At 30.8% G+C, this 11246-nt stretch overlaps 1 protein-coding gene across 1 annotated transcript; it reads left to right on the forward strand.

Annotated features, from left to right (window-relative positions):
- Window positions 1-7693: 7693 nt before the first annotated feature.
- Window positions 7694-8906, forward strand: LOC111986964 (diphthamide biosynthesis protein 3-like). The gene is made up of 2 exons (XM_065780585.1): window positions 7694-8087; window positions 8641-8906. The coding sequence occupies exon 1, from the start codon at window positions 7830-7832 to the stop codon at window positions 8082-8084; it is 255 nt and encodes an 84-aa protein (XP_065636657.1). The 5' UTR covers window positions 7694-7829; the 3' UTR covers window positions 8085-8087; window positions 8641-8906.
- Window positions 8907-11246: the final 2340 nt, after the last annotated feature.

An 11246-nucleotide genomic window follows, 5' to 3' on the forward strand; every position in this document is an offset into this window, starting at 1 on the left:
TGTTTGTTTATTTGGTGTTAATTTGTTTTTTTTTTTTAGGCCCTGTTATGACCAAATTCACATTTGCTTTTAGAGAAATTGGACATACAAGGAAACTCTTCGATCACAGGTAGTAATTCTTGTGTGTTTGTTAGTATTGTTGTTATTGTTTCTCTTCTTACCCCAGTTCTGTACTGTAATTTTGTGTTGCTTACTGACCATTTGGACAACATTTGGGAAGCAATCTTGATGCTGTTTCATTGTTTCTAGCTTCTACCATCTTCCATATATCATTAATTACAGAACATTATATGCCTTGTTTTATGGAATCATTTTTTTTTTTTTTTTTTTTGGGATAGGGAATGCATAAACTTTTCTTTACTAAGAAAACATAAAATTTACATCATGGATGAGGGCTTGCTTAGCAAAGCAAGGATCCTCTTCAACCCATGTCATTAATACTACTATAACCATTTTTTGCTACTAAATGAGCTGGCATATTCTCTTGCCTCTTGACATGAGAAAACTGAATTTGTGTAAACCCCATACATAACTCTATGACACCTTGAATAACAAAAGCCACAGCTGAGGCAGGAGATGAAGAACCCCCCGCCAAAGCATTTACCAATACTTGTGAATGTCCCTCCAGCACCACATTAGTAAAACCACAGCTCAGGGCAAACAAAATTTTTGCTTCAAATGCCTTTGATTCAACTTTAAGTGGATTGAGAGGAGCTTCCAATTTTTTGCATAAATCCGCTGCAACCTGCCCCAAGCTGTCACGGATTACAATCCCAATACCCGTTGATCTTATATCCTTGAAAGTGGCAGCATCAACATTTACTTTGCATAATCTCGGTGGAGGTGGAGACAATTCATCTTCTAGACTGTAGTGCTAGAAAGCTCGTCACCCTCATTAGCCGCAAGAAACTCAGCCTAGTACTGCATTGCGCCAAACACCAACAACTTCCCAGATTTCATCACACCATTAAGACGCCATTCATTTCGACTGTGCCATAACTTCCATGCTACCATAACCAGCCGAGAAACACAATCCAAATTCACATTTTCAGCCAACAGCATCTGCCACAAGATGTCCAAAAAAGAGAAATCATCCCTTCTATCTAAGCTTAGGACCAACTTAGAACACTCCCACACCTCTTGTGCTTTCGGACAACCCCACAAAATATGACCAGCAGTTTTGGGCTTCACTTTACACCATTCACATGAATCATCTGTCAAAACCTTCCTTCTCTTTAGATTTACTTTTGTAGGTAACGCTTCTCTACATGCTCTTCATGCAAAATGCCTAACCTTATGGGGAATAGGAAGCCTCCAAAGACTTCTCCAAAACCTTCTCATCAAGCTACAATCTGAAGCACTCCCTCTATTTTTCGAAAATGATATTCTCACAGCCAAATGATAAGCACTTTTGATAGTAAACTTACCATTAGCCGTTTCAGCCCATAGCAATTTATCTGAAGGGAAACAGACACTCAAAGTGATACTTTTGATTGCTTTCGAACAACTTAATTGAACTCTAATTTGATGATACAAAGTATCCCTCCAATTATTTATAATTAGTTGAATTTCTGCATGATGTGCGATGTAACTTATTATTAGTTTTCTCCAATATTTCGATAAATTTTGCCAAAAATCTTATACCTCAACTGATTGGCACCTCAATTTCCAATAGAAACATTCAGGATTCAGATCCTCACCCCTAAATATCGATATATAAAAAAGATATTTCAATAAATTTCATTGTAAAAATTTGTAATTTTAGTTATTTTATATATAGACAAAATAGGAATATAGTAAGAGTAGTATAGTGATTTGATCATACTATATATGTATATATATATGTGTGTGTGTGTGTGTGTGTGTGTGTATATATATACAAATTGAAAATTGCATGATATAGTAGTTTCATGCCTACTAAAAATTGCATATATCTTTCTTTCTTTTTTTCATTCTTGATTGTGTTACTAAAAAAAATTTCCCCTTTTTGTTGGACATGGTTTCACTTGTTGTAAAAATAACTAAATTTGAGTAAAAATGCCATATTTCAAATCAATTTTTTCTCACATTAAAAAAAAAAAAAAAAACTATTAGAGAAATGATATTAAAATTTCATTGTGCTAAAAATAATTAATATAACAAAATAAACATATTTATTATATTAGTAATTTTTCTAATTACATAGAATGCATACTATCGTGTTAGTTTCACACAAACACATGTGTTTGCGCACACACACAAAGGAGTTATGAAACTTAAAGGATTAATATTAATTTTAGTGAATTCACAAATATTTAATTTTACAATTAAATATAAGTAAGAATGTCATATTCTAAATTTATTATTATTATTCCAACTAAAAATTATTTTCTATATAGAGTTTATAAAAATAATTTAAAAAATTGATCTAAATATAAAAAATTAATGCACAACAATTGATAATTAATATATACATTTACTCTATTGGTTAATTCAATGAACTAATACTTTAATATAAATGCAAATTTTGTTGAAGTAGAAAACTAAATAAAGAGAACTTCACAAAATGCACCACATGGCACAACCTCATACTCTCTAACATAAGGTTTCTACTTTTATATATATATATATATATATATTGATATTGATTGATGATTGATTGATTTTGTATCAATTATATATCATATGCAAATTCATGCATCTAAACTTAAAAATATAAAGATACTTAATTTGAATTTATTATGTTTTTATGTAATACTATAAATTTATTGCTTGCTAGTCAAAAACAAAATGGCATAAGTAGTAATAAGTTATATTCTTTTTGGCACAAAAGATTGAGACTATTGGAAGTTACCATTAAAACCATAGTTTTAAAAATTAGATCGAACTAACTGTTTCAATTGGGTACTGAACCTTTAACCTGCCAAATAAAACTCGTAAAAATCAATGGTTCCACATAAATAAATAAAAAATAAAATACCATCAAACCATATTACGGTTCTTTGATCGTTCCTTTTTTTAAAACCACAATTATAACCAATTATTATAATTATATAGTTTTGTTTGTATCGTAGTTTGAATTTTAAGTGTGACTTGAAACTTAGGTGTTTGAAATATGTTATTTTATTCAAATTTTTTTACAATTAAAAAAAAAATTATTGGAATTAATGTGTTGAGATTAAAAGCTTTGTAGTTTAATGGCTCTGCGTAATTCAAATAGTCAACTACAATTAGTCTAATTCTATTTGGGAGTGCTTGAAATAATTTGATTTAACCGAATGTTTATGTTAGTGTTAATAAGCCATTTCGTTGCATGAGCGGTAAGTTGGATTAAAAACCCCTCAGACACATACCCCTACCAATGACACTATTGCTTTCTTCACCCGAAAAAAAAAAAAAAAAAAAAAAAAAAAAAAAACTATTGCTTTGAAGATATCGTTAGGAGTGCAATCCACAATTCTTGTGCATAATGCAACATGGATGTTCAGTTGTTAATCTCTTCACTATATATTAAGAGGATTAAGAAAGTTAGTTACAGTTTCAAAAAATGTCAAAAATATCTCTAATCTAATTAGATAATCTTTATTCTTAAAAAATAAAAAATAGGGTTAAAATTGTAATTCAACAAAATTGGAAAAAAAAAAAAAACTACTAGATAAACTTTTTTTTCTTACAAATTAGTGTGAGAGACTGCAACTTCTTGAGATGGTGCTCTCAAAAAATAGATTTGGGTGCTTTGAAGGTCACTTCTCTTTTAGGGTAAGTGGTGTGGAGTCGCTAGTTATTTTTTATACTAAAAAATAAGAAAAAAATTAAGTACAAATTTACATGACTGAATTGTTCCATTCTCATTGATTGAATAAAAAAAAATACAAACTTGATAAATTGAGTATTACATGGCTTTCGGTCCTAGTTACAAACTACCAAAGATACATGACTTTTTGTCCTAGTTACAATCTACCCAAAAAAATATTTAAAAAAAAAACAAAGATGAAGCCTAGGTCTACCTGTCCAAAGATACTAAATTCAAAAGCTAGGTTACGGAATGGAAAGGTGTTAGTCACCCATTCCGCCCAGACAGAGTCTGGTCTTCTAAACTCTCATGACCAATGTACCCATTTATGCATGCTATGAATGATATGTTGTACACATGAAACACTTTAACCAAACTTAAGTCTCATGAGTCTATTTATGAGTGTATCCTCTTCTTTGTTTAGAAAAATTCCAAATCCATTTTTGTGAATAAAAAAAAAAATTGATTTGATTCATTAAAAAAAAATAAAAATAAAAATAAAAAAAAATCAGATCTGTTTGGGTATAAAAAACATAGCTTTGGTGAAGAAAAAATCAAATCTGTTTTGTTAAAAAATGGTCTTCTGCTTAAAAAATATCAGATTTGTTTTGGAACAAAATAAAAATTGTTTTTTGGTTTATATGAAAAAAAACAGATCTGTTTTGTAATAAATAATAATAAAAAAAATCTAGATTTGTAGAAAGCTTCTAAAAAATCATATCTGTTTTGTTATGTGAAATAAAAATAAAAATCTTTTTTTCTTTTTTAAGAAGAGAACTACAATCATGAAATAAACCTACGCTACTTGTATCAAACAAAACAAGCATGACATTACTACTCCTTACTATCTTTTTTATTTCAAAATCTACTTTGTTTAAAAATTAAGAACTATATCTTAAAGAAAATATAGATCAGTTTTTAAATAAAAAAATTCAGATTTGCATCTAGGGAATATACAAATCTGCTTTTGATTTAAAAAAAGAAGATCTGCATCTAAGGAAGATGCAGATCCGTTTTTATTTTGAAAAATTCAGATTTGCATATAAGGAAGATATAAATAAGTTTTTATGTAAAAAAATTCATATTTGCATCTAAGGAAGATGCAAATCAGTTATTGTGTTAGAAAAAATTCAGATCTACATCTAAGGAAGATGCAAATCAGTTTTTATGTTAGAAAAAATTCAGATTTACATCTAAGGAAGATGCAAATAAGTTTTTGTGTTAGAAAAAATTCAAATTTACATCTAAGGAAGATGCAAATAAGTTTTTGTGTTAGAAAAAATTCAAATTTACATCTAAGGAAGATGTAAATCAGTTTTTGTGTTAGAAAAAATTCATCTAAGGAAGATGCAAATCAGTTTTTATGTTAGAAAAAATTCAGACCTGCATCTAAAGAAGATGCAAATTTGTTTTTGTATTAGAAAAAATTCAGATTTGCATCTAAGGAAGACATATTTATTTTTATGTTAGAAAAATTCAGATCTGCATCTAAGGTAGATACAAATCTGATTTTTTGGTTTTGAAAAAGATTTGTTAATGAGCTGATTTTTGAAATTCAAAAGAAAAATCATAACAACAAAAGAATTAAGAGCATGTTTTCAAGGAAAAATTTAACAATACATGGCATCCACATTAGAAATTAAAAAAACATCCTAAATCTATTCATGCATCGCAAATCAAAATTAATAAAGAAGATTAAAAAAATAAATAAATTCACTACCTCTTGCATGTGTGCTCTTTGTTGTGAATGGATATTTTAGGATTCAAATAAATTTATTCAATTATCTTTGAAGCCTAAAATATTTTGCTTACAATAAAGAAATTCCTAAGGCAAGAGCCTCCAGAACATCTCTAACGTAAGAGAGAAAATGAAAGAATCAGAAAGAAGGGAAATCTCAGAGCCTAAAAAAGTATGCTGAATTTTGAGATCCAGTCTCTATTTATAGAGGTTGGGAGGCTCGAAAAAAATAGCTAGTTGATCAAAATACGAACTAGGACGCGTCCTTATCTCTAAAAAATCGAAAATGATGTAATTCAGTTTAATCCAAATGCCCTCAAGTCGGGGCTTGATTTTATGCCATTCCAAGTGCCGTTCGGCATTCCAAAAGTGCCGACTTTTTGGGTGCCAAGCCCGCTTTCGAGTTTCAGTCTGTTTTGGACTCATTTTTTGAGATTTTTTGAACCGGGACTTGCACTTAGATGCGTTTTTAATCCATATTCTAAAAATTAAACTCTTTTCTGGATAATTCAGGTCTTTTTAGCAACAATTATCTTGTAGATAAATACTCTAAAAAAAAATCTTGATTATCCTCAATTTTGTAATTATCTGATTATCCCCTTTATTCCCATGCAAACAAGCCTATTTTTGACACTAACTAACAACCAATCACAAAATCATTTGATTAATTTAAATTGTTTAACCAATCAGAATTAATTTAAATTAATTATGCATGGTTGATTTTACCTAGACACAATGTATGCTAACCATGCAAACTTAATCATGCAATATCTTTCAATCTGACTGTTCGATTTGGAAATCGGACATACCGTCACGACTGTTAGAATTTCAAGATCATTTTTATGATATGTAATGAACAAATTAATGCATGTAATGCAATAATGAATTTTGGGTACATGAATGGTCATTCTAGTTATCTTCCTTAATTAAATAATGGGTGCAAAATTGAGTGTCTACAATTAGCACTCTTTTTATTTGAATATATCTCACACACGTTTAATACATTTTTTTCCTAAAAAGTAGCACGCATTAAATCTAGCAGTTTACTTACTTTCAAATCCTAAATTTTAATTTCTTAAAAATTCTTTCCTATGTAATCTCACTAAGTTACTTATTTTCAAATCCTAAATTTTAATTTCTTAAAAATTCATTCATGTGTAATCTCACTAACTATAGATAATTTCAATTTGAAAACTTACATTAAACTCAAAATAAAAAATTAAAAAAGCCCCATCACACTCACAAAGCACATGCGATGAGGTTAGTAAGAAATTAATATACTACATTGCAAAAATTAAACTGCATGCTTATTGTATTTTGCATCACAAGTATGCAATGACATATGAGTCATATTAAAGTAAAAGATTTGCAAAGTCACATGCAAAAATTGACCCCTACAAATTAAATAGCATACCTCAACTATGTTTCATGTTCACACTCCTCCATTCAAGAGAGGAGATGAATTTCACTTGATAACATCTTTTTTATTAAAAAAAATATGTTTGATTTGAAAAGTACACAGGCGGGGAGTTTAATTCTTAAGTGACATAATTTGGGTCTCAATTAACCTAACTAGTAAAATTTATTATCTCCTACAAGTACAATAATTTTTTTTTTGGTTCTAAAAAAAATTAGTATTTTTTTAATATTTATTTTTTATAAAATTAATTGGTGTTTTATACTAAAGAGAAATTATCACCAAGGATTTTATAAAAGACAAAGTTTAGCTACAAAATTAGTTGTAGCTTAACACTATAACTTTACTCAATAAAATAAATATTATTACATATTTTGAAAATTTAACCGTTGAATTGCATGTTATTTATACTTTTAATACACATGTCAAAGTTTTGTATTAATCGGATATTATTTATTATATGATCTATAAGCTTATATTTTATACATAACTCTAAACTATAAAAGTTTGCAATTAAAACAATTTATTGATGACATAACTATTGATTTTTAATTTTCTATAAAATTTTTGCAAATATAAAAGATATAAGAAGAAAATATAATCTAATAGTAAATTTATCAAAATTTATTTAAAAAAAAAAAAAAGGATATTGTGCAAAATTGTTGCTTAAGACTTCGTGCTTTCACAAATCATTCTATCCTTACTTAAAATATTATCCTATTTAAAGAATAGGAAAAAACCGACATATAAATAACAGTCCTCGTGTTAGGAAGGGGTAAATCCGGAACCCTAACCGCCCTCTCGGAGTATTGACGCCAACACAGAGAGCGAGAGTTTCTTAAAAAAAAAAAAAAAATCACAGAGAGCGAGAGGGCACGCAAGGAGAAGAGAAGGAAGAAACGATGTCGTACGACGACGTAGAGATCGAGGACATGGAGTGGAACTCCGAGCTACAGGCTTACACGTATCCATGCCCTTGCGGGGACCTGTTTCAGATCACAAAGGACGAGCTCAAACTCGGCGAAGAGATCGCTCGGTGCCCTAGCTGCTCTCTCTACATCACCGTCATCTACAACCTCGATGACTTTCTCGCCGATTCCAAAACCAACAATAACAGCAACAACAACACTCCTAACCAACCTATCGCCGTTGCTTAATAAGTAAGCGATTCTCTCACTTTTATCAAATTTTCTGATTCTTTGTGGAAGCTTTTGATTTTCTGTTCAATTTAATTTGTGGGAAATTTGTGAATCGTTAAAACGTAATATGAGGAAAATCAGTGTTGCTTGCCTTTGCAATTTGTAGTTTTTTAATTATTTGAATCAGTCAAAACTTGCGTGCTCTGTGTTTGTAAAAAGGCCTGAAAGTGAGTGTGGGTATTTGGGTTGATAAGTTACACACGCACCCAGGGGTCTTGAATCCACAGCCTCACCCACAATCCCATCATTTATCATTATGGGTGGAGGAAGGTGCCAGTTTATCTATAGTTCATTGGCTGGTGTGGTGTGGTGCGTTCCTGAGAATTTGCATTACATTTATTAATAGCAAAGAGGATTTTTGTGTATTAACTCATGCCTAATCACTGTTATTACAAGTTTTGTTTGCTTGAGATTCATGGTGGTTGTATTGTTGCTCAAAGTGGTAGAATGGAAGATATTTACTTTGATCATTGAAGACACATTTGCTCATGACTTCAATGCTTGTGTGTTGCAGATTGTCTGAGCTGTGTGGGTGAAAAGTGCTAGAGAGGAATGAGGATATTCTTTCACAACTAAGTTTTGTCCGGGCTTGACAAATCATAAGGTGTACAATTGATGAGTGAGGATTTTTGGTATTCTACCTGAGAGTTTGTTGACTTTGAAATTATAGCACATTTATAGAAATTGTTGTTAGTGTCATCAGGGAGAAGTCCTTTTGAATTATGACATCTTTTCCTGGTTTTGACTGACACTTATATACACGTAACATAATTTGTGTGATGATCTCTCTGTTGATGTATGACAATGTGAAATCCTTGAACGGTTGAATGTCAATGTTTATGCATGTGGTTTGGGGCCTTTGGGCGGGCTCCATGTGACTTCCATATTTCCATTACAAAGGATCTCCTCCCATTTAAACCCTCCAATTTCCTCCACTAATCTAGATCTAAGACACCTGACATTAAAAAAAAGCCCAAGTAAACCATGCAAAATCAAATAAATGTCATGTCTCTCACATTTTGCTAAAAATTGGAGGGTTTAAAATAGGAGATGGTGCTACTATCCCTTCTATGAGAATGTTATCATCCCAAATTCTTAAAGTTACAACAACTTGTTGAATGTTATGTTGAGAATGAATCTAATGTATGCCAGGGGTTTCATATTGATGGACAATACACTGGTCGCTTAATGGATTTAATCATTTAATGTCCATCTTGTTTATTTTAGGAAATGTGGTGAAAACCACAAGTCCAGCCACATATTGTTTTAGACCGTGATTATTTAGATGAGGCAGAAGAAACGGTGATGGCAGAGTTTTTTCGGTGTTGGTTTCATTCAATTAGTTGTGCGGCATTCTTATTCGTTCTTTGATAGGCATACATAACCAGAGCCCAACCTCTTGATGGGCTGTAACATTTTGAAAACATCAGTAGTGATAGGCATACATAACCAGAGCCCAACCTCTTGATGGGCTGTAACATTTTGAAAACATCAGTAGTGTTTTTCTTGCTTGCTTATTTATTTTGTTTGTTAGTCTGGTATCAGTCAAAGACAGGTGATGCTCAATGTTTTCATCTTATTTGCATGGTTAAGCAAAGAAATATCAAGGAAAAACAGAGCAGCTATACCAGCGATTTCCCTCCGTCTTAAGAGGAAAACCTTTATGAGTTAGGCTAATTTCTCTTGTAATGTTATATTGCATTCGTCTCTTGTAGGAATCTCAAGAACTTCCTGAATGATTGGAAACTTGGAAAGCAGCACAAATTGTCTCTTTTTTTTCTTTTTAAAATTATTATCATTATTATTATTATTATTATTATTATTTTATGGCTACAAGTGAACACAGACTAATCCCTGGGAAGTAAAGGGGGACTAAACCACCTGGGAGGGGCATGGAGTCAGCATTTGAGCTGAAGGCGATACCAGAATTGTAACTGCATTATTTGACACACTGAATGAGAAGATAATGGCTATAAAATAATTTGGACCTCGCTCAGTGGATTGCTTAAGGTTTCCCCTTTCTATAGGCTCTCCTCAAAGTATCTTATAGATTACTTGAGAGCTTGCAAGTTCACATTTTGAACTGGAAATATCTATTATTTAGTGTAAAACTAAAATTAGGAGTAGTTAACTTCAATCCAAACCCAGGTTTGCATTTTATTTTGCATCTTTTTTCTTTCTTTTTATTTATTTATTTATTTTATCAATAGGCTAGTTCGAGGGGAGGTGGGATTTGTACCTATGGGAACCATGAATGATGTTATTACCACCGAGCTATCACTTGGATCATTGCATTTTGTGTCCTACTCTTCCAATTATATTGTAGTAATAATATAATTGACAATGCTAAGACCTAATTGCATGGTATGTCATGTAGTACACAAATGAGATGTCATGTAGTACACTAATGAGATTTTCAACTGGTTTTGACAAAAATGTTGTGTGCTAAGAGCCTTACAACTTAAGTAGCACTTCTTTGTATTTCTAACGGTTGCTCTTCCCAAATTATCGAATTATTAAATAAAATAAAAAAAAGTGGTCTTAACAAAGTGATTGAAGATGGAAACAATGAAACTGCCATTTCAGTAGACATTTTCCTTGATAAATAATTAATGGATAAAGTCTCCTAACATTGAATAAGAAATTCAAATTCAAATCCCGTTTAGACCAAAAATCAATTGGTGACTTATCTTGATAATAGAAAGCAGTCATCACGGAGTAGATGAATTTGAGATTCTATTGTATCTATTAAACAAAAAATAAATAAAAACAAATAAACTAAGGTTTTAGAATGATTATAAACATATTTGTGGAATGGTGTACTTTGACTCCCCTCCATAATTAATCTAGGTGGTGCTTCATCACTACATGAAGTGAAAGAAGTGCTTCACATATTGTTTTGTTTTTAAATACACACACACATACATATATATAATTTAAGTGAGCGAAGAAATGATATTCGAATCCTAGATGATTCTCTTGAAATCAAGAAATGTCATTTGACCTATAAGTTATTGGTTTGAGGTAGTTTATTAATATTTATTGGATTTTTAAAATTTCCAATCACATGCTGTGGTATTAGGTTTTTCTAATCAATTAGTTTCATCTATTTCAATGTTT

The sequence above is a fragment of the Quercus suber genome, unplaced genomic scaffold, assembly GCF_002906115.3.
Source record: "Quercus suber isolate HL8 unplaced genomic scaffold, Cork oak 2.0 scaffold_240, whole genome shotgun sequence".
Taxonomy (NCBI): Eukaryota; Viridiplantae; Streptophyta; class Magnoliopsida; order Fagales; family Fagaceae; genus Quercus; species Quercus suber.